General features: G+C 33.7%; 1 protein-coding gene across 1 annotated transcript in view; it reads left to right on the top strand.

Annotated features, from left to right (window-relative positions):
- The window catches only part of KIF18A (kinesin family member 18A), a 79,778-nt gene that overhangs the window by 7,393 nt on the left and 47,412 nt on the right, over positions 1-24,973 (top strand). Inside the window, exons 2-10 of the mRNA XM_082683256.1 lie at positions 2,280-2,652; positions 4,726-4,883; positions 7,971-8,075; positions 9,184-9,294; positions 10,722-10,919; positions 13,441-13,617; positions 14,999-15,073; positions 15,282-15,391; positions 20,537-20,699. Coding sequence (XP_082539382.1) covers positions 2,328-2,652; positions 4,726-4,883; positions 7,971-8,075; positions 9,184-9,294; positions 10,722-10,919; positions 13,441-13,617; positions 14,999-15,073; positions 15,282-15,391; positions 20,537-20,699 — 1,422 coding nt within the window. The 5' untranslated portion in view covers positions 2,280-2,327. The remainder of the gene's footprint in view (positions 1-2,279; positions 2,653-4,725; positions 4,884-7,970; positions 8,076-9,183; positions 9,295-10,721; positions 10,920-13,440; positions 13,618-14,998; positions 15,074-15,281; positions 15,392-20,536; positions 20,700-24,973) is intronic.

Here is a 24,973-nt window from a genome sequence, read left to right as displayed (position 1 = left end):
ACCATACCATTCCTTTGCTTACTTTTGCAGTAGTATCTACTGCATTCACAGAGTCTTCTCTCATTCAGGTTTTTGTACCACCATTCCCCCAAAACTGTTCTTCCCGTTGACTTCTTTGTTACTAAATCCCATGGTTACTTCTTAGTCTGTACTTTACCTGTTAGTAGTATTTAACATAATTGATCAACCTATTCTCCTTGATTTAAAGATTCCCCCAAAATCTTAATGCCATCTGAAGCATTAAGACTCTGAGAACTGACTTTACTTTTTTAACTTGGGTTTCAACTGCCTTGACATTTCCACCTGGACGTCTATTAAAATTCTCAAATTTAAGAAGTCTAGATTTCCAACACTCAGATCAAGAACTTTGGAGTTATTTTTGAATCCTATCTTTCTCTCATAGTCCATATCTATCAGGAGAATCTATTATCTTTACCTTCAGAGTATTTCCAGAATCTGACTACCACCATGGTCTGAGTTGAAAATATCTCCTATCTGTACAACTTCAGTGTTATAATTAGTCTCCATTCTTACAGTACGTTATCTACACAGCAATGAGAATAATCAGATTATATCACAAAACAAAACAGAACAAAAAAATCACACACAAACACAAGACCCTGGTAGATCTCTTCACCTAAAGTATAAGTCAGAAGTCAGACCCTGGGCTTCTACTTTGTTTCAAACACCATAGGTAAACTATATAGTCACAGCAAGGCTACCCAAAAATCTAGCTTTCACTTTTGTGAGAGTTTCAGCATTATATTAGTTTCGCTTATGGTAATGAACAGCAAAAGATCTTTCAGAATCATCAAGGTAATAAAGAGCGAAACTTGGCTCATGAACTGTTTTCAGTAAAAGTGATCTTGGCTGCAAGTCTCTTGGCAGTAGAAATTGATATACCTAGGCTCATCTCTACATGTATCTCACAAACCCATAGGGTTAAAAATAGTTCCAAGAATGCATTTAGCCCAGGTATGAAGTTGATGAAGATGGCATATACACCATGGTGTATTCAGAGATCCTAATCTGCTCTGTAATGATGTAAGTCCAGGGTACATCAATGATACTAGGTTTAAAAATTATGATCTGGGGTGCCTGGGTGGCTCAGTGGGTTAAAGCCTCTGCCTTTGGCTCAGGTCATGATCTCAGGGTCCTGGGATGGAGCCTGGCATCAGGCTCTCTGCTTGGCGGGGAACCTGCTTCCCCCTCTCTCTTTGCCTGCCTCTCTGCCTACTTGTGATCTCTGTCTGTCAAATAAATAAATAAAAATCTTATAAAAAATAAAAATTATGATCTGATGCTCAGATTTCTTCACATAAAAATAAAAAGTAAAGATAAACAAAGATCAATAGTTTGGAAACCACAACTCTCCAGAAATTAATTGAGAATCTAAAAGTTTTAAGGAAGAAAAAAAAATTTTAAACCTTTTAGATTTTCTAATTTATTTATTCATCAAATATTTATACAGTCTACCTTGTACTGGGCACTGTTTTAGGCTCTGGAAAAACATCAATAAGCAAAACATTTTTAAAAATATTCATGTCCTTAAAGAGTATATAGTTTAACTGGAATAGAGAACACAAGAAATAAGTAAGAAGTATATATTATTTGAAGATGGTACTTTGGTAAACAATAGAGCAGTATAAGGATAATTAGGGATTAGATTGGCAGCAACATTTGAGCAAGGACTTGAAAGAAGTAAGAGTCACGCAGGTATTGAAGGAAGCACGTTGCAATGGAGAGAGTGGTTGGTAGAAAGAGTGCTTGGTGGGTTAGTTGGAATGGAGAGAGCAAGGCAAAGATCATAAACCATGAGGTGAAAATGGAGACCGTTTAGAAAACTTCAGCTTGTTATCTGAATAAAGTAACCATTGGAAGGTTTTGAACCAAGGAGTGAATTATGTGTGTCTATATTTCCAGGGCGCCTGTGTGGCTCAGTCGTTAAGCATCTGCCTTTGGCTCAGGTCATGATCCCAGGGTCCTAGGATCGAGTCCTATGTCTGGCTTCCTGCTTGGCAGGAAACCTGCTTCTCCCTCTCCCACTCCCCCTGTTTGTGTTCTCTCTCTCTCTCTCTCTCTCTCCCTCTCTCTCTGTCAAATAAATAAAAATCTTAGAAATATATAAATGCATCTATTTATTTATTTCCAGGTAAGTGGAATAGAATTAATAGGAATGGAATCGAATTAGTACCTTTTTTTTTAATGAACTCTATATGCCAGTCGTATTATATACAATAGAACTTATATTAATACTTTACTTTCCTTTTTAATTGCAGAGAAATATTCAGGCATTCATACAAACAGGGGAAGAAAGATAATCAACAATGTCTGTCACTGAGGAAGACCTGTGTCACCATATGAAAGTAGTTGTTCGTGTGCGTCCAGAAAACACAAAAGAAAAGGCAGCTGGATTCCATAAAGTGGTCCATGTTGTAGATAAGCATATCCTAGTTTTTGACCCCAAACAAGAAGAAATTAGTTTTTTCCACGGAAAGAAAACTGCAAATCGAGATATTACAAAAAGACAAAATAAGGATCTCAAGTTTGTATTTGATGCAGTTTTCGATGAAACTTCAACTCAATTGGAAGTTTTTGAACATACTACTAAGCCAATTCTTCGTAGTTTTTTGAATGGATATAATTGCACAGGTAATTGTTTCAGTCAGAGTTTAATTTTTCCATCTGATTTCAGTTTTACATTAGAATGGACATCTACTTTGCCCATTCTAAACATGATCAATTTTAAGGTGCTTATTTGCTAAAAATTATAACGTTAAATAGAATTTCACTGTAAATATAGACTTTCTTTGAAAATTAGGCTTCATATGTAACATATAATTTGTGAAACATTCTCTTCCAAAGTCTTTTTATAATCCTGATAGACAGTTATCTTTTCAATTTTCCTATGTTATTAAACCACATGGGTATTTCAACCAGATTTCTCACAATTTGTATTCACTAATATTCCCTCGCTTACCTATACAGCTATCAATCCCTGGGGAAAAGTTGGACATTTCTGAACACTGCAAGTTTCTTTACAGAATGATTTTTTTTTAATAGTACCTTGGAAAAAAAGCTAAAAGCCCATGTTAATTGAGTATCATATGTTATTTTAGTATATCTTTAGCCCAGAAAGCATCTCTGGTGCTCTGGATAGATCTATAGTAATTTGCCTTTCAAAATGGCCATGTTGATTTCCTAGAAGAAGATCCAAAGGCCAGTTAATTCAATACTTAAAAGGTACCTAAGACCATAATTTATATCTTATTTTTGTAATTACCACCATTTACAACGTTTTCTTTAAGATGACCCTAAAATTGTAACATGTTTCACTGTCTTTCACTGACTCATTCAGTTTTATTACAGAAGACTTACCCTCTTGGTCAAATAAGAATAGAATGTGGTTTATTGATTAGAATTGCTATGATCCTCATTTTTTAAGTTTGTATTCTTTTCCTCATTCATGAAACTCCATACTATTTACAGAGATTTAAATTTTTCTTGACTCCAAATGAAAAAAATCTCCACCAAACTAATACTGAATCTGTTTCCTTCTTGGCTTTATTTTGTATTACTATCTAGCTGTCTTAAGACTTCTTATTGTACTACTAGCTTGTATAAAATGAAAAGAATGAAATATGTCAGCTTAATTGATTCCACTGAAAAGTATTTTAGTAGTTAATATTTGGTTTAACAGAGCGATTTAACTTATAAAAATAGTTTTACTTGTAATAATATGAGAACTTAATGGTTTTATATTGTGTCAAGTATTTGCCATAAGTAATTCAGAGTAGCTTTTTGTTTCGTTTTGTGTTTGAAGAACATAGCACTTTTATGTTATACTGGAGAGAATCATGGAAACAAACTAATTTGCCTAAAACACAAATTTCATAAGGAAATTTTATAAATGACTTCTATTGGAATTCATTATTCAGCAAACTTGTAGTTTGTATCTGCTTTGTGCCGGTGATTTGCTAGTTATGAAGGATACCCAGCTGCAGCCTTAGTGGAGCTCACAGTTGGAAATATAGTGTGATACATGTTAGAAGGATATATAGCATATACTGAGGGCTCAAATGAGGGAGTAGATGTTTCTGTCTGTGACAGAGAAGACATGGAAAAGTGACATTTATGCTGAATATTTAGAGCAGGTTTAAGTATTCCAGCTGGATCAAGTAGAGGAAGTCTTCAGTGGAAAGGCAGTGGCATAAGAAAGAAACAGCACATGCAGAGAACCTCACAAATCTAGCATCCCTAGACGACTGCAAGGAACAAATAGGCTGGAGGGAGTGCCTAATAATATTCCAAGGCAAAGAATACAAACTTTCTCATGTAGGACTGTTGAACAATTAAGATTTAACATATTCAGATTTTGTTTCCGTAAAAAAAAAAAACTACAAAATTCTGATAGATGGATTAAAGAAGATTGAGACGAGATAAGGAAACTGGTAACTGATGAATCAAAATTTGAACAATTGGTGTGGAGGAGAGGGAGGGAGCAGAGGGGAGGATAGTACTGTTAACCAGAATACAGAATATAGGAGAAGAGTGGATTTGTGCTAAAATTCCCAGGTTTTAAGGATAAGGCTCTACGTTAATTTTGGATCTCTTGAGTTTAAAGTTATGTTCAGAATATTCAGATGGAACTATCCACTAGACAGTAGATATAGTAATGTTGTATATCATAATAAAGAACTTTGATCCCTTTTTATAAAAACTCAGTGCTTGCATATGGTGCTACTGGAGCTGGGAAGACCCACACGATGCTAGGATCAGCTGCTGAACCTGGAGTAATGTATCTAACAATGTTAGACCTTTATAGATCCATGGATGAAATTAAAGAAGAAAAAGTATGTAGTACTGCAGTTTCTTATCTGGAGGTAAGTTGACAGAACCGTTCTTTAGGTTAGTCAATAGTTGAGAAACCATTAAGAAGTTCCGGGGTGCCTAGGTGGCTCTGGGTTAAGCCTCTGCCTTCAGCTCAGGTCATGATCCCAGGGTCCTGGGCTCAAGCCCCACATCAGGCTCTGCTCAGCAGGGAGCCTGCTTCTCTCTCTCTCTGCCTACTTCTGCCTATTTGTGATCTCTCTCTATGTGTGTCAAATAAATAAATGAGTAATTTTTAAAAAAAAGAATTTCCATGGCCCATTCAAACTTCTCTGTCATTAAGAATTTTCTTATGAATATGTAAAATCATTAAAATTCCTGCTCTTAGGTATTTGTTGCACATCTTATTCTTTTTTTGTTGAGTATTTTGTTTTGGCCTAATTTCTGATTAGTAAAATTAGCAAAAAGAACTTCCAGATACCCTTCACCCAGACTCATATGTTAACATCTTACTACCTTTGCTTCTCCCTCTATATATGTGTATTTCTTTCTTCTGAACTATTTAAGTTACAACTGGATATTTTCTTAAATAACCACTGAATAGTACCCAAATCAGGAAATTAACAATGATAGAACACCATTACCTAATCTATAAATCAAGAAAATCTAAGATCATAAATTGCATTCAATTGTTATTTCTCTTTAGTCCCAATTGGATTTTTTTCTGTATTTTATGTCACTGTCATAAAAACCCTAATTTGGTTAGTTAGTCAATAGGTTATGCACATGCAGAAACACAATGGAAGTAATGTTGAGTTCTTATAGTATCATATCAAGAGGCTGGTATAGTTAGTTAGTCTGATTACTGGCTGTGTTAACTTTGATCTGTTCCATTATATTGGTTTTGGCAGAGTTAGTGCAGAAACTATAAAGATACTACTTTACCCCCTTATTCCTCAAATTTTCATCTGTTACTATTGACATCCATTGTTGATTCATGCCTAAATCTATTATTATTATGATGGTAGATAATAGTGATATTTAAATTCCATCAGTTCATCTACATTTATTCCTTGGCTTTCTACTGTATGGAAGAACTTTCCTTTCCTTTATTATATCAGTGTGGATTCATAGGTTCTTAACATTATTTAGTAGCTTATAATCCTTTTCCGTATTTATTTATATGCTCAAATTATGCTGGATTTGGCCCGTCAAGGCTTCTTCATGCCGTCTCTTGTGTCCTCATTCTTTGAGGACTTCTGCTCACTTCGTAATAGGTGACATTTGACAAATCATAACTAGGAGATAGGCACACCAACTTTATATTCAGATAGTGTTTCAGATACCAGTAAAGAAACAAATCCATGATTTTACTGCCTATTTGTGGTAGCAGAGAAAAAATTTCTGGTAGTCCCAGCTCTCTTGTTGACAACTTTATAGTTTGGTTCCTACTGAGAAAGCTTCTTCACATTTCAAAAATTGATTAAGGTGTGTATGTTGCTAAAAATTTTCTTGTGTACAGAACTTGGAAATAAAAGAGAAATAAAACTCATTTTCTATAGTTAAGTACTGAAAAAAATTGCTTTGAACTTAATTGGGTAAAGAATATGGCACTATTCTTTAGTTTCTCCTTATATCCTTTTATAACTGGGCGAATTTTGAAGGTTGGTCATTTTTATAATGTGTTTAATTGTTTTTTCTTTCTTTTAATCTGCCTTCATTTTATTAATGGTTAGGCAATGTCTAATTTCATCATTTTCCACTTGGGCTGTGCACAAGAGTTGGCTATGGGGCTTTTTAAAAATAGGCATGCCGAGGCCTCAACCCTTGGACATTTTAAGTTAACAGGTCTGGATTGTGACTGATGTATCTGTGTTTTTTAAAAGTTCCCAGGTGATTCTGATTTGTAGACTGGCTTGAGAATGGTTGTTCTAATTTTGTATTTTGTATGATTGAAATGGGTAAGGAGAAGTACTTGAAAAGTAACTACTGCTTTTCAAGAAAATAACAAAAAATTGTATCTTCATATTTTACTACTTTTAAAAGTTTCTTATACTTTAAATCTTACATTTAAAAATGGTTATCATTCAGTAGAAAATCTTACCAGCAATGAAGTATCACTACAGGCTATTTATTAGAACATAACTTACACGATAGCCTTACAAGATAGCCTTACACTTACAGTATCTATTAGAACATAACTACACACGTGTATAACTTACACGAAATAATTCTTAAAGCCTAAAACTGTATGCTTTTTTAAATCTTATCAGTTGTCATTTGGTTGGCAAGTAGAAAATTAAGTACCTTTAATAAAATCATCAAATCGGATCAATAGTACTATTTCTATGCATTGTTTATAGAAATTACTAAAAAAAAGTTGCTGAAAAATTACTAAAAAAGAAATTGCTTTACAGAAATTTCTAGGAAAAAAAATTACCAAAGACCTACAATACAGATGTGTTTTTAGTGCCATGTAATAGAGCGAGGAAATCAGGACTCCCATCCCTACTCTGCTGTTACTTTTGTGACCATGGCCAAATTACTTAACATCCTAGGGCCTTAGTTCCTAAGAAAGTGGTGGGGGAGGGTCCTGTTATAGGACTTATTAAGAATTGCATATTAGATTTAATGTAATTAAAGGATAAATGAAATAAATACTGTCGATCCTTGAGTATGGGTTTTAACTCTTCAAGTTCTAAAATTTAAAAAGTTTCGGCTATTGGGACATCATGAAATAATAAACTATCTTCAGTGAGAACCATGCCACCTCCATATAACTTACTGGAATTTCCCAAGACCATGTGTCCCAATATATTTCTAGAAAATAGGAGAAGGCAATTCAAGCTGTCTTATTTCTATTTCACCATAATCGTCAAGTTAGGAATTATGGAGAGAGGGTGTAATGACTCTACCTTTAAATTTCAGTTGCAAACTTAGGTAATTAAACTCTTCTGTTTTCTCAAATGGTAGGAAATTAATGGCAACATGAGATAGAAGGAGTGAGATGGTGCAAATAAGTTGCTGCTTATGTTTAAGATGTAATTCTAATACAACCTTAAATCAGCAACACGTGTGATGTTGTCACTATTATTTCAACCTCAGTGCTAAAGCAGTTTTTTGTTTTGTTTTTCCTTAAGGTATATAATGAACAGATTCGTGACCTCTTAGTAAATTCAGGGCCACTTGCTGTTCGGGAAGATGCCCAGAAGGGGGTAGTCGTTCAGGGGTTGACTTTACATCAGGTATGTTTATAATTTTTTTTTCCTTATTGTAATAACAAGTGTGGTTATTTAGCCATTTATTCATTTTCTGTTGTGTTCAAGAAAGAAGAAAAGTAATAAAGTGCAGAGTTAAAAGAATCAGAATATACCTTCAATATTATTTTGTTTTCCTTTGAAATAGTTGAATGAGCCTTTCTTTTTGTTGTTGCTTTTGGGTAAGGGGGTTGGGGGCTTTTTTCTTTTTTTAGTGAGTGCGAGAGCTCCAGGGGAGGGGCAGAAGGAGAAGGAGAATCTGAAGCAGGCTCCACACCCAGCATGGAGCCTAGTGCGGGGCTCAGTCTCACAACCCTGAGATTATGACCTGAGCCAAAATCAAGAGTCTGACGCTTAATTGACTAAGCCACCCAGTCACTCTAAATGAGCTTTTCTTTTAAAAGTCTTCTTTCAAATTTAATACTCTGTATTCTGCTTAATACATGTATATTTTATCTCCTCCAAAAGATAAGATTCTATATTTTATTTCTTATATAACACCAGACAAAGTAACATTGATCCTTAAACAACATGGGTTTGAGATGAACAGGTCCACTTATATGCAGATTTATTTTTATAAATACAGTATACTATACAGTGGCTAACTGAACATAATAAAATACAGTACAGCACTGTAAATGTATTTTCTCTTTCTTATAATTTTCTTCATACCATTTCCTTTTCTCTAGCTTCATTTATTGTTAGAATACAGTATATAATATGTGTACTATACAAAATATGTATTAATTAATTAGTCATATAATCAGTAAGGCTTGAAGTCAACAGTAGGTTATTAGCAAAACCTTTGGAAAGTCATAAAGTTCCATGTGAATTCTTAATTGCCTGAAGGGGAAAGTTCTGTCAGTGCCCTGACATTCTGTCAGTACCATTGTTCAAAGGTCAACTGTATATCACTTGCTTAGTTCTATATAGGAAATACTTAATGGGATGCAATTTGTAGAATGCATTTTTACCTTTAATTTTATCTTTAAAAGTCTTTTTTTCTTGTTGAGAATTTACTAAAGATTTTAAAGGTAGATGGCTATTTTTATGTGGGTTTGTTGTTTTTTTTTTTTTTTCACTTAAACTTCTCTAGCCCAAATCCTCAGAGGAGATTTTACAGTTATTGGATAGTGGAAACAAGAACAGGACACAACATCCCACTGATATGAATGCCACATCTTCTCGTTCTCATGCTGTTTTCCAGGTAACAGACCATTAAACTATTGCTCTTAAAATTGAATTTAAAATAAAGGCAAATTCATGTGGGTTAATTTTCATATATGCAGAGAAAATCCTTTCAGCTGTGGACTTCTTCCTCAGCATATCCTTTATTTTGGAGCTTTGAGAAGATTTTATCAAGAATATTCAGAATTGAGGATATATAAATCAGAAGTATAAATTTTTACTGTGTGAAGATACAGCATAATAAGGTGTAGCATTAAAGGGTGTTTTCCCTTGTGTTTTTAGAAGTGAAAATATTTAATCTTTCCTAAAGACGTTATATTCAGAACAAATCTTCTCTTTTTGGGTATAGATTTACAGAAGCAAGAGATTCTGATTCACTTTTTTAAAAATTTCATCATAAGGACCTTGCAAGTACTTGCATTCTTTAAGGACATTGATTGCATTGACATTGTATTTCTTTTAGAAATACAATTCCAGAAAGTGTTAAAGCATATGTTAGTAGCTATTATTTTCTGTGGTTTCTAGTCCTGTTAAAATCCAAATTATTTTATAGTTTCATTCTGTATTATACTCGTGTAAAGCAACTTACAGTAAGAAATTGATATAGTAGAAAAAATTCATATCTGAGGCAGTCAAGTCATTCAGAAAGTCACCAGTCCATAAAACTTTATTAATCCTTTCTGTTTTTTCCACTGACTCTTCATTTATCAGTAGCCATAAGAGAAATGTTTATCTGTGACTCTGAAATTTCCCCAGAATGCATTAGACCCTGCCCTATAAGAAATACTAACAAAGATCTTTATAATGGAATAATCTTAACCAATCTCTTTTAAGTTTGCCGCTTAATTTATTTCAGTTGAACTACAAAGTAGCATTCAATAAATGATGCTTTACTCTAATGGACTAAAAATGAGAAGTATATTTTACTAATTTTTTATATGAGACATTTTCTTAATTATAGTGACATACAATACTTTTGGGAATTAGAATACTTAGTCTTCAATTTGGGTCAACATTCAAATTCAGCTTTCCTTTAGGAGCAATTTCTGGAGACATGCAAAGCTTTCTGATCACTGCCTTTAGTTTTTGGTTAGGAACATTATTTCTAGACTACCTGTGACCCTACCACCACCCTCCAATAAGTCTGTGATCTGGCTCAGGGGTTACCAGAACACAAATCGCAGTTGTTTTGAGCCTCTATCAGATCAGAAGTTATTTGCCGTTTGGTACACATTTAGGAAATCTTTTCATCTTCAAAGTTTTTTTCAACTTCCATAATTATTTCAGATATTCTTGGATATCAGTCAAATTATTAAACTTGTTCAGTTTGTTTTTAAAATGAAAATAATTTTGATATCATATTCTTTTAAAAATAAAATACATGTTCCCTTTTAATTTTCTTAAATCGTATCCTCATTTTTCCTATTCTTCTATAATTTCAAAAAGATTTATTTGCGGCAACAAGACAAAACAGCAAGTATCAGTCAAAATGTACGAATTGCCAAGATGTCACTCATTGACCTGGCAGGATCTGAGAGAGCCAGTACTACCACTGCTAAAGGAACCCGATTTATAGAAGGCACAAATATTAATCGATCACTCTTAGCTCTTGGGAATGTTATCAATGCCTTAGCAGACACAAAGGTAGGTACAATATGTTTATTTATTTTAAGTATTTTGAAATAATTGAAATATGTGTAATTCCTAGGAAGATACTACTTAAAATAATTTTGCTTCAAAGGTCTGTTATAAATCAAATTTCAAGAATGTATTAGTAATATTTGTGTTCCAAAGCAAAGACTATAGGAAGCCTATTATATAAAAAAAAACTATGTTTGGTTTGGTTTTAATTTCCAGTTTTATAATCACAATTTGTTGAAAGAAACATATTGAATATCATATTGATAGATTTTATGGTACTTTCTCATAACTTATGTTAAATCTGATTATTAAAGTGGCCATTTAGTGATCACTACACAACAAGCATAATTGAATTGGGATGACTACAAAAACTATATTTTAAGAAAACTAAATTTTGTTTTGATTAGTATTTTATATACTATAAATTTGGGTTAAATAGTAAGTGTTTTGATTTTTCTTAGGAAGAGGGTCTTAAGATATAAAATATAGTTAAATCACCTTATAGGGTAATGTATATTAGACACCTTTGGGGTATTTAAAAATATTTTATATCTACTCTATGCCAGAGTGCTTACTAGAACACAGCATATTGGACAACTTTTGTATTGGTAAAAATGACTTCCTTTTTTTTTTCTTTTAATTAAAATGCGATCATTAATTTAAGTTCAAGCCACATTCAAGCTTTAAGAAATCTCTATATTTAGGAAAATAGAGGTCAACGAGTGCTAGGAAAATGTTGTATTTTGAATTAATAAAAGTATATTAAAATGATTTGGAAAGTCTTTTTAAAGAGGCAAAAGGCAAGTTCCTGAAATCACATAAAGATTACAAAAGCAAGATGTCTTTCATATTCTAGGTTAAAATCTCAAACATCTAAGTGGGCAGTATGGTATAGAGACTGGTTTTCTAAACTTAAGCCATTTATAGAATTTTTTCCATACCAACTTAATTTTTTTTTTTTTAAGATTGTATTTATTTATTTGACAGATAGAGATCACAAGTAGACAGAGAGGCAGGCAGAGAGAGAGGAGGGAAGCAGGCTCCTTGCTGAGCAGAGAGTCCCATGCGGGGCTCGATCTCAGGACCCTGGAATCATGACCTGAGCCGAAGGCAGAGCCTTTAACCCATTGAGCCACCCAGGCACCCCGATTTTTTTTTTAATATTTTATTTATTTATTTGACAGAGATCACAAGTAGTCAGAGAGGCAGGCAGAGAGAGGAGGAAGCAGGCTCCCTGCTGAGCAAAGAGCCCGATGCGGGGCTTGATCCCAGGACCCCAAGACCATGACCTGAGCGGAAGGCAGAGGCTTTAACCCACTGAGCCACCCAGGAGCCCCTGATTTTTTTTTTAAAGATTATTTATTTATTTATTTGATAGACAGAGATAACAAGTAGGTAGAGAGGCAGGCAGAGAGAGAGGAGGAAGCAGGCTCCCTGCTGAGCAGAGAGTCCCATGCGGGGCTCGATCTCAGGACCCTGGGATCATGACCTGAGCTGAAGGCAGAGGCTTTAACCCACTGAGCTACCCAGGCGCCCCATGGCATCCCGATTTTTAATAATTAACTCCTATTGAGTCATTTATGGGTCCATGTTTAATACATGTCTTGTACATGTGAAATCATTTTAAGTTAACACCAGCAGTGCTCATTGCTCACTGAAAAACACTGTTAGGATGGAAAGTATAGTACTACTAGGAGCTAGGATACCTAGGGCCTATTTCCAGCTCTGAGTTATCAGCCATGTTACCTGAAATAGTCATTTCACTTTTTGTTTAGCTTCCATTTTTCTCTTCTATAATGTGAAAGATTTACACTGAATAACATAAGATTGCTTTTAGCTTAACATTATAATATTCTATTTTTATGGAAGTTGTGCTTTTTGGAAATTGTTTTTTACTTTAAAATCAGAGCTGTGTCTTTTAAGTAAAGGAAAACCTAGAAATATTAAGTTTTCTTAGAACTGTTATGTCCTTTCAGTTGAATTCTCTGTAAGATTGTATATAATTTTAATTTACTTCATATCCATATTAGCTAATTATTTAATGAGAGAAACAGCTTTTCCATGCAGAATTCTTATTATTCCTAAGGTAGATTCGAATAGGGCATACATTACTTTTGTATTTTGATTTCTTTTTAAAAAATGAGTTGAGTATTTTTATATGAACATTATATTTCTGATAAAAGTTAATATGGAAAGATTTTGTTAAATATACCCCACTCAGTTTTCCCAGTTGCTAATATCTCACATTTATATGGTATACTTACCACAACTGATGAACCAATATTGATTTTTCTTTTATTAACTAAAGTTTATATTTATTTAGATGGGAATATAACCTTTAAGTAGGATACTTGTTTTATGTTTCACTCAGTAGTTTTATAAGATTCATTATCATCATTTCGATCACCAATTATATTGTAAGTCTGCGTAGAGTTGGGCAGTGCTTAAATTCTAGAGTGAAGTGATAGCAGGTTTGCATTTAAATGTGGAAAATGACATAAGAAATCTTTTTTTGCTCTTTCAGAGAAAGAATCAGCATATTCCTTACAGAAATAGTAAGCTCACTCGCTTGTTAAAGGATTCTCTTGGAGGAAACTGTCAAACTATAATGATAGCTGCTGTTAGTCCTTCCTCTGTATTCTACGATGACACATATAACACTCTTAAGTATGCTAACCGTGCAAAGGACATTAAATCTTCTGTAAGTTTGTTTAGTCTGCCTTTGTTGTAAGGGCATTGGATGTATATTATTTTTATAACTCTAAAAAAATATTAATTAGAGTTTTATTTTTACTAATGAATTAGCGAACAAGTTTAGAAATGTCTTTATTAGCTTGGTTAATTGAACATTAACTTGGACAATTAAACCATTAAGCATTTTGCTTACATATATAATAGATACTATTATTTATCTTTTGAGAACCAGGGTGCTTTAGTGCCTTTCTTCCTAACCTTCTTCATGTCATGGCAGGTGATATTTTGGTGGCATACTGGCTTTAACACATTTGTTACAGCCAAGGATGATGTTGTCTGCTTTAACTAAGCACCAACCCTTTCTATGTGAAAACTTTGGACATGTTAGGTAATCTCTCCAAGCCTCAGTCACTTCATCTGTAAAATAGATGTATCTGCCTTAGTTTGTAAAGTAAATAGCCCTTTTAAAATAATTCATGATCTTGATATAACAAATCTCTTTATAGTTCTAACAATGTAATAATGACTGGTTGGGTCAGTATTTTTGCCAGCAATTTGGGGTGATTAAGAAAATGTAAGTCAATGGTGATATATTTTTAAAATCACAGGATCTTAGGGTCAGAAAAAATGTAGAGTTTAAGTGGTGTGATGACTTCTGCTGCTTACCCCTCTGCTACTCCCACCGTATGAAGCTGAGCGGGTTATTATTGTCTTTCTTAGAAAGATGTTCATATGCTATGTATAATTAACTGGAAAAGGATATACTCTATGGGCATGCAAAGCTTTTCATATGTTTTTCATGTAATCCTTACAGCAACCCATTGCAGAACGCTCTACTTTAGAGTTGAGGAATCCTATGCTCAGAATTTTAAGAACCAAATTCTAAATCAGTTAAATGAGAAGTGAACAGGGCCTCGAAATCAAGTATTTGAACTTCTGTTTAATGTTCTTTCCACTATTCCATAGCTGCCAAGGAGCCCATACAATTATAAAAAGAATAAAATATAATAACGCATTAAAAACTAGTTGAGCTTAGAAATTGTTGAAACTTAAAATTATCTCTAAATTTCTTAGAAGTCAGAGGAAAAAGAAAGTGGACAACTTTAATTATAATGTGAAGAATGCTCCGTAAGTTCTTACACCTTTTCTCAGATAGTAAGATAATTTCTTTATAATTTCATTTATTTTATAAATGTGCTCAGTATATCCTCTTGTCATAGATTTTGAACATGAGTGTAATTGATCATGAATGTCACATGACTGTAATTGTCACAAATTCTGAATTCATAGAACTGAATTAATGAGAATATGTCATTTTTCTTATATATATATAGTTATGTGATTATTATCTCTTTATATATGCAATCATAATTTCTATCTTTTAACAGTTGAAGAGCAATGTTCTTAACTTGGACAATCATATAACTCAGTATGTAAAGATCTGTAATGAACAGAAGGAAGAGGTATGTCTACTCTTTACATTTTATGCTCATCTCCCTTAGTTACTCATTTATGGGACTGTGCAAACCTAATTGCCCAAAAATTTGACGTTTTTTCCCATTACAGTTGAAAATCTGGCATGTTCGTTTCACAGCTAAAATTTTTCTGTGGTCACATATAATAGAGACAGATAATTTATTTCATATTTTAACTAGTGTTTCTCTCTAATAGATCTTAATGTTAAAAGAAAGACTAAAAGCCTATGAAGAACAGAAAGCCCTTACTGATGAAAATAACAAAGCGAAGTTGATTTCAAACCCTCAGGAAAAAGAAATTGAAAGGTAAAAATGACATTAAGATTTCATTTTGAGGATTTTAGGGTTTTAACATTTAGTTAGATAGTTTATGTTACCATCATTTGTTGTATGTCTTTAGATATATAGTCTCCACTGAATTCAAGAAGCCATTGACTGCCCTTTACATTTTGCACACTTTGAAGAGCAGATCATTTTATTTATGATTATGTAATTGTGATTGTACCAGGACTGAGATATGATGGAGAAAGTAAAGCGAATTATGTCACTTATGAAATTAGTGTTTTAGCAGTTTTCATATTTTTCTTCTCAGGTGTCTTATTCCATTCAGGCTGCTGTAGCAAAATACCACAGACAGGTGGCTTATAAACAAAACAAACAAGCAAAATTATTTCTCACAGTTCTGGAGGCTGGAAGTCCCAAGATCAGGGGGCTGGCATAGTTGGGTGAAGGCATTCCTTCAAGCTGAAGATTTCAATCCTTGAATCCTCACATGGCGTCTGGAGAGAGATCTCTCCAGAGCCACCTTTTCAGGTTACTAATCACATCGATGGGGATCTCTGCCCTCAGGAACTGATTACCTCCCAAAGGCCCCACCTCCTAATACGTCACCTTGGGTGTTATGTTTCAGGAATTTTGAGTAACAAACATTTAGTAATTTGAGTAACAAACATAGGAATTTTAAGTAACAAACATTTAGGCAGTCTCATCTGGCATAATATCATTGTTCATATAGTTCATGTAAATTTTATCTACCCTTTCTTAACTATGTCTAACTCTAATAATTCATGTATTTTGTTTGTTTAGTTAATTATTTGAAGGAAAATCTCTCAGTGATATAAATTAATACAGAATTTTTATAGATTCAAACTAAACTTTCTAGTAGGTAAATTTTAAAAAAAAGAAAGTTTTTAATAATACAATATTACTTTTCCCTTAAGTAGTTAAGAGAATTTTCCAAATTGTCCCAATGAAATAGTAATTCAAAAGCTATGACTCTTGAGTAGTTCCAAGAAGACAATAAAAAATTCCTGGATCGGGCGCCTGGGTGGCTCAGTGGGTTAAACCGCTGCCTTCGGCTCAGGTCATGATCTCAGGGTCCTGGGATCAAGTCCCGCATCGGGCTCTCTGCTCAGCAGGGAGCCTGCTTCCCTCTCTCTCTCTCTGCCTGCCTCTCCATCTACTTGTGATTTCTCTCTGTCAAATAAATAAGTAAAATCTTTAAAAAAAAAAAAATTCCTGGATCAAACAAATTTGGCAATTACTTAATTACTTCTTATTTATTTAAAGAATCTAGGTGATTTCCAAAGTATGTCAGTTTATTAAAGGCTCTGAGAGGTCTTATAATAAAGGAATCTCCAAACTTGATTAAAGTTCAGTGAAGTTGAACTTACTTTACATTCTCCAGAGCCAGTGTTCTGTTATTACCAGTATGAGAAACTAACCACAACTTAAACCAGTGATTTTTCACACTGTTATAGAACTCTGGAATTTTACCGGTATCTTGATATACATAAAGAAGACTAATCAATAGTGACTTTCAACCTACTTTCAGATTCAACAACTTTTTTAAAATTGGATTGTATATTGAAGTTTACGTAAAATATTCTTGGTTTGAAAAAAATGTTTTTTGACTCAGTTGACCCCAAATGCTTAAAAATAAATATTTCTAATAATAATGCTTTAGTTTTATAGATGGCTTAATAGTTTTATGATTTTTCAGGACACATGAATCTGATCACTCCAACAATCCTTTGAGATTTGAAGTGGGATATTGTTTTCTCAAAGATAAGACAAGGCCTATAAATTCTCTCTTTCAAGTCTTTTTTTTTTTTTAAGATTTATTTGACAGAAAAAGATCTCAAGTAGGCAGAGAGGCAGGGAGAGAGAGAGGAGGAAGCAGGTTCCCTGCTAAGCAGAAAGCTCGATTCGGGGCTCGATCCCAGGACCCTGGGACCATGACCTGAGCTGAAGGCAGAGGCTTTAACCCACTGAGCCACCCAGGAACCCCATCTCTTTCAAATCTTAATCTTTTTCTTCCCTACTGTGCTCTATTTTACAAGTATATTGTTATAGTACCAGAGCTCTGTCTATGCTGGAGATTTTCTATAATGTTTAAGTTATTTTCTGTTAATCACTCCAACAACCCTTTGTCAAAATAAAATTATTGCATTTATGATGCTTTTTGTTATATCCCACCAATCTTACAGTGACTTTTATTTCATTTTTTCTTAAAGATTTTATTTATTTATTTATTTATTTATTTATTTATTTGAGAGAGAGAGAGAGATAGAGCACGCACGAGAGCGAGCACAGAAGTAGGGGAAGCAACAGGCAGAGGGAGAAGGAGGCTCTCCATGGAGCAGGGAACCCCATGCAGGGTTCGATCCCAGGACCCCAGCAAGGATCATGACTTGATCTGAAAGCAGTCGCTTTACCAACTGAGCCACCCAGGCACCCCTTATGGTGACTTTTAAAAAATAAATGAAGTAAAAGTCACTCCTTGTTACACAGTTTACCTTATCAAAGAAAGTTTTGAACTGGCATATTATTAGTTGTTGTTGGTTTTCATTTTGTTAGTCAGATGTGGGATTGGCCCACATGCAACCAGATATTCTTTTGTTGATATGTTTAAAAACAAATTTATTTTATTTATTTATTTTTTAAAGATTTTATTTCTTTGACAGAGAGACAATGAGAAAGAGAACAGAGGCCAGGGGAGAGGGAGAGGGAGAGAGTGAAGCAGGCTTCCTACCAAGCAGGGAGCCCAATGTGTGACTCCATCCCAGGACCTTGGGATCGTGACCTGAGCCGAAGGCAGCCTCTTAATGACTGAGCCACCAAGGGGTCCCTAAAAACAAATTTAAAGAAAATTAAAGTCATCAGCTTCTCCAACTTGGATTCTTTGCTTACATTGCTTTCATGGAATCGTTCAGCGCTGCTTAACCAGATCTAGTTACCATCTGAAACCTTAGTAAACTTTTCTGCAATTGATGGCTTTAAGTCATTGAACCATTCCTTCTGATAAAATGATTCAAGAGGTCGGCCTGAGCTAGGAAACAAAACAGTAAAAACTTTAGAGTTTTTTTGTGCAATGTATTATTTAATATAATTTCCTTGTATATTAAAAAAAACTGTAATGATCAGCTTATATATCACATAGCCTTTGTCATTTTCCCTCAAAAGTAACTATGTCCCGAAAGAAATATGTGAAATATCTTTTATCACAGTTAGCCAAAAACAAAACAATATATATGATATATATTTCATATCATATATATGTGAAATATATATGCATCATGTATGATATATGATATCATACATTATGGTATCATGTATCATACATTATGATATGTGTCATAAAGATACGTGAAATATCTTTATGATAAAAGATAAGTGAAATATCTTTTATCATAACAAATCATGCTTTTACATAGAACTTTTTTAATACCATGAATTTGCAAAGTCTTTCTTAAACATTTTTATGTGGTTTGATAAGGTGAAAGGAAGAATATATAGTATTTCCTGTCTATCAAAGCTATTTAGAAAGATAATATTCAAGAAGAAGTCATAAAAAGAAAGTACAGTTCTTGATACAAAGTAATTATAAAACTTGTGACTATATCAAGAAATTGTATAGAATTTAATATTCTTGATGTATCCCCTAAAATTATTGGCAGAGATTTTTATTACCAGTTAGTTGAATGTTTTAAGTGACTAGAAAATAGTTATTAGTCAATCCCTTAAGATTCTTTATTGTTTTAAAATGATAGTTTTTTTTTTGTTTTATTTTGTTTTTTAAGACAATCTCTAGAAATCTTTGATACTTCCTTTTCTTCCATCCTATTCAGTAAACCCCACCAACTAAAACAAGTCTGGACCATAAAATCACAAAATTGACAAATACTTAATTCTGTCCTTGGATAAAGAATTAAAAAAAAAAAAAACCTAAGAGATTGTCTTTGAGAATAACCTAAAGATAACTTATCAATTCATTTACTGGCATTAGCGTGTTGTAATATAATAATACAATGAAATTGCAATGTCCGTACATACTTCCTATGAAATATTTATCAGTTTGACAAAACTGCAGTAAAGTCGATGTATTGTGGTTTATAGTCATTCCCAATAGAGTTTCATTAAGAACTACTGACGTAAATTGGCAGTGTTTTTTACCACAGATCCTTAAAAATACATCTAAAATTCTGGCTGAAGAACATTTATTTTTAAATGCATATACTTTGTTACAGTTTTACTTTAAAGGCTTCACAGTTAATTTTTCTTTGAGAGCTTTGCCTGTATGTGATGGACCTGATCTTTGATTTAAAAACATAAGTACGTGTTTATAAAATTAGAATATGGCTGTGACCAATGTTCTGCTGACCCTGGAGGATGCAGAATTGCAATTTCCTCTTGGGCCTTGCATGAGTTTTTGGAGTTTGAGGTCTTTATGCATTTGGAGGAGATAGGAGTCAAATCCCCCAACTTTGATTCTCCAAATCTCCATCTCCCTTTGGAGGAAGGACACCGGAGTGGCTTTTTCTAGGTTTACCACATTACGAACTTGGTTGTTTTGGGTCCTGGCAGTGTCAGCTGACTCTTAGCCAGGCTGTAGGGGGTGCCTAACCGTATGGTGTGTTTTCACTGTAACAAATTCTAAAACTAAAAACTGGCTATCTCACTTTCCCTAGGGGGCCATGGAAGCACCATATGATTATGCCACCCACTGCTTGTTTCTTCACAGTTAGCCAACATCAAAACAACGCACAGTACTGTGTTGCTTTGGGGGCCTTATTAATTGGGATTGTACAGATTCAAATTACCATCCTTTTTCTGCAAACATAATATTTTATTTCTGCTAATAAGTAGCTGGATTACATAGACAAAATAGAGTATATGATTTATATAATTATGACTTGTATAGAGAAACCTTATTATACTTATATCTCTTAATAGTATGATCTTCCCTAGAGGAGAAAAGAAGTACAGTAAAAATAAAGCTAATACCCTTTTCCAAACATTTTTTGTAATTTAATAGGGAATAGCCATATCCTATTCACTGTTTGTCATTGAGTCTAATTCTATGAGTATTATATATACTCTTGTTCATTTTTTTCTTAAATTTATTTCACAAAATTAGTGAGATTCTATAATGTGTTTTATATCTGGTAGATTTCAAGAAATTCTGAACTGCTTGTTCCAGAATCGAGAAGAAATTAGGCAAGAATATCTGAAGCTGGAAATGTTACTAAAAGAAAATGAACTTAAATCATTCTATCAACAACAGTGCCACAAGCAAATCGAAATGATGTGTTCTGAAGACAAAGTAGAAAAGGTATTTATTTATAATTAAATTTTAGACATGTAAACACATGGAGACTTCTAATTCTATAAATGTGATAGGTAATGATTTAATTACCCATTCACTACAAACACCTGGAAATGCTGGAGGAAAAGTATCAAACATTGTTTTAAATTCATAGTTATGTGTGCAAGGCAGAAAATTAAATTCCTAGGTGTCAGAAAGAAAAGGAAAACCAAAAAACCAAAATCTCAGTTGCAACTGTTGCTTCTGTGAGGGTTGATGGAATACTTAACTTGAAGTTAACACACTCATTGTTGGGCCCAAAAGTCAGACAGTAGGAGTGGTACAGCCTGGCTGCAGGCAATAATTTACAACTTAGACCAATCGCAGATCTTTTTTTCCAGGAAAGAATATTTTATCGCTGACATTGTTAGAATTTCCGTTGCATAGTGTTTAGAAATGCAGACCATCTTTTACTCATCTTTTACTCATTTATTTCATGCAGTAATACACCGCCCTCCTTCCACGCACACAGACCTCTCCCAATATCCTACCTTTGATGTATACCACTTCTTTGGTAAAGGACCAATGGGAGACAGGGAGTTAGAAATGGCAGACCCTGTTAAAGCTGGAAACCTCAGAGGCCTGTACTCTTCATATTGGTAGTACACCATGAAGAAACATCTTCCTCTTGATCTCAGCTCAGGTCTTGATCTCAGAGTCATGAGTTCATACCCCCATTGAGCTCCATGCCCAGCATGGAGCCTACTTTAAAAAATTTCAAAAGAAAAAAAAAATGTTAAAAACTGCCATTACAGATATTCATTCTAACGATTTGAGGTTTGAATTCTTATAATTCATATGTTTTAGTTAGTAAGTCCTTCAAGTGAGAAATTAACATAGAAAATGATAGCAGAGGAATGATAATCTTTGGGGAACTGGGCAGAGCAATACAGAATCCGCCTAGTGAAACAGATCCCTGGTTCAAATCACTAATGAGAAGCCACTGTCCAAAATTTTAAAAGCACATGGTAGAGCATCTGGATAGCTCAGTTGGTTAAACAACTGCCTTCGGCTCAGGTCATGATCCTGGAGTCCCGGGATCGAGTCCCACATCGGGTTCCTTGCTCTGCGGGGAGTCTGCTTCTCCTGCTGACCTCTCTACTCTCATGCTCTCTCTCTCTCTCTCTCAAATAAATAAATAAAGTCTCTTAAAAAAATAAATAAAAAGCACATGGTAAAACAGTCCACCATAGCCAAGTCAGCAAATTTGGCAAATAATGTCAGAATTCCTAAAATTTCAGACACTTGAACAATCTGATAAAACTATAAAAAAGACTGAAGACCTCAAAAAAGGAATTAATGATAAAGGAATAAAACATCAAAAGAACATCCACACACAAAAAGAATATAAATGAAACTTCCAGAAATTAAAGCTTTATTCACTGAAATTTCAAAGTTCACTTTATAGGTACAGTGCTAGGTAGTCTTTAAAGTGCTTTACATGCATTAACTCAATTCTCATAAAACCCTATGAGGGATGTTATGTTATTATCCTTATAATTAAGATGAGGAAACCAGAGCACAAAGAAGTCATCTTGCACAGAGTCACACAGCTCATGGTGTCAGACCTATGATTTGAACTCAAGCAAGTTGATTCTAGAGCATATTACCTCTATCATTTTCTCTGTGTTAGATAAGATGAAGAGAGTCAAAACTGGGAGATCTGAGGAAATCATATCAAATAAAGGATAAAAAGATAGCAACTGTGAACAACATGTTGTTGCATGAAAGACAAACTGAAAAGTCAGGCATTCTTCTTATAGTTATTCTGAAGGAGATATATTAGTGTAAAAGGAGAAAGGATAATGTGCAAAGTTTCAGGCTTAGAATTTTTTAGGACTAACAATGTTAATAAGATGTAAGTTTAAGAAGCATGAGAGCTAAGCAGGATCAAAAATAATGTATTTTTGAGGTGCCCCTGAAAGCCTTCAAAATTTGAATAGTGCTTTTAAATAGTGCTTTAAAAACTAGCATTTCAGTTTTTTCTCAGACTATGATTGCAGAGTATGATATGCTACGAAATTAATCATAAAGTATTCATTAATATATCATTGATGCCAGTTTATCAGTGGCTATTAAACTATCCTATTAAAATTAGTTATTTATTGAGTATGCATTTATTATTCCTTATCTTATTGAAAATGCCTTTTTTAAAAACAACTTTAATAAGATTTGATTGACATACCGAAAATATGAGTACTTACTAAAACAGAGTAGAAGATGAGTTTGGCCGGGTTTTTTTAAATTTTTTGTTTGTATTTGTATTCTTCTGCTTACTGCCTGTTTTCAGTCTACTTCCCTTTTTAGAATTTCTTACTTTTGGTCAGTTAAATCTACATATTCCAATTCTTACAGCTATTCCTATGATTCTAGGTAAACGAGATAAAACCTCGTAAGTGTATTGGTTGTAGTTAAATTACTTGAAAAAAAATAGGAAGACATCTATAGAGATTGAGGTGTTTTTTGTTGGTTGCAGTTTTCGTTTTGATTTTTACATGCTAAAGTATGACTACAGTTTTACTAAGCTATCTGCTAGGGCAAGGAATTTTATATCTCTCTTGGATCCCCTCCAAAATGCTTTATTATCAGAAGCGCTAAAAGAATCTCATAACATTGATTCAGGCATAAATGATTCTAGAGTATAGACTCTGAAATTAGAATTAAAGTGAAACTCTTGGGTGATTTTGCAGCCATATAAAGGTAATCTGCAAATTATTTTTAGCCAAATAATGAGTTTAGCATGTTAGCAGTCCTTTTGTACAAAGCAGTAGTAACATCTAAATTTTAGAATTTTTTGTGTGTTCTCACTCAAGAAGTTTTGTGGTATTCTGGTGATTTTGTTAATAAAATATATAAAATTCTTTTGAAACCTTAATGGGAAGCATTTGCTTTAATGTCAGGGTTTAACATGCAAAGTTTAGCATTTATCCCCAGACACTTATTTGCTATTTATTTCAGAACAATTATTCAATAGGAGTACCCATATGGAAAATGTCCCCATAGAGGACCATCATAAAAGATACATTTGTTGGGCTTTCTTTTTTAAAGATTTTATTATTTTGAGAGAGAGAGAGAGACTGTATACATGCGAAGGGAGAAGGGGCAGGGGGAGAAAGAGCCTCTCAAGGAGACTCCACACTGAGCACAGAGCAAGACTGTGAGATCACAACCCAAGCCAAAATCAAGAGTTGAACACTTAACCAACTCAGCCACGCAGGCACCTGTTGATGGACGTTTAGAAGTAAAAACTCAAAAACATACTTTTAGGGGTTTTCAGTGTAAAACTTTTTGGCATTAAATATTAGCTGCCATGAGAGCCTCAGAGCATTTCCTGCCCTGGTTTCTAAGAGTTTGTAGAACATTTATAAATGTTAAAGCAAAGTAAAGATAATTTGATATAACTGTCTTCCTTCAGGCAGGTACACTACTCTTATGTTCATTTTCAGATGAGGTAACTAAAGATCCAGTGAGATTAACTTGCCTAAATTTTCACAACTGCTGAATAGCAGAAGTCAAGAGACTGCATATCTATCCTACCTTCTGTTATAGTAGTGGGTCTTAACTTTTCAGGTCTCATTACCCATTACTGTTTAAAAAAATTATTTAGGAACTTAAAGAACTTTTGTTCTTATGAATTCCATCTACCAATATTCCTAATTAAATTTTCAAACTGAGACTTAAAAAATGTATTTATGTATTAATTTTAAAACCATTAGCTCATTGCATGATAACGTAAGTAACACTTTAATGAAAAATAATGAATTATGATTTCCAAAGCAAACAAAAAGAGGTGGTGAGAAGAGTGGCATTCTTTTACATTTCAGCAAATTTCTTTAAAGCCTGAATTTTCCCCCAAATTAAAATGTATTAAAGAAGAACTTATCTTTTAAGAGTATAAATAAGGCTTTTGACCTTTTTTCTTTCATATAGTTCCTACTCCCAAAACCAGTTACAGGTGCTTTTTTCTAATCTGGGGATCTTTTTCAAATCCAGCCATCATATCTTATGATTTTTGAGTTCAGTATCTATTTACAAATAGCCCAGAGAGATCAAGCTATTCAGCTCACCGTTCCATGATAGTGTCCAAGACCCTTGGGGTAAAAAACCAAAAGGCCAGATCTATTCCTACATAAAATACCAAAAATATTGAGAACACCCATTTTGGGTCCTGAACCAACCATCAGTTAAAATCGGATATTTATGAGCTGTTAAAAGCTCCATTTTCTAACACTTGCACCAGT

This window comes from Mustela nivalis, assembly GCF_964662115.1.
Source record: "Mustela nivalis genome assembly, chromosome: 9".
NCBI classification, from domain to species: domain Eukaryota; kingdom Metazoa; phylum Chordata; class Mammalia; order Carnivora; family Mustelidae; genus Mustela; species Mustela nivalis.
Note: the sequence above shows the minus strand (reverse complement) of the source record. Positions and strands in the feature narration are given on the sequence as shown.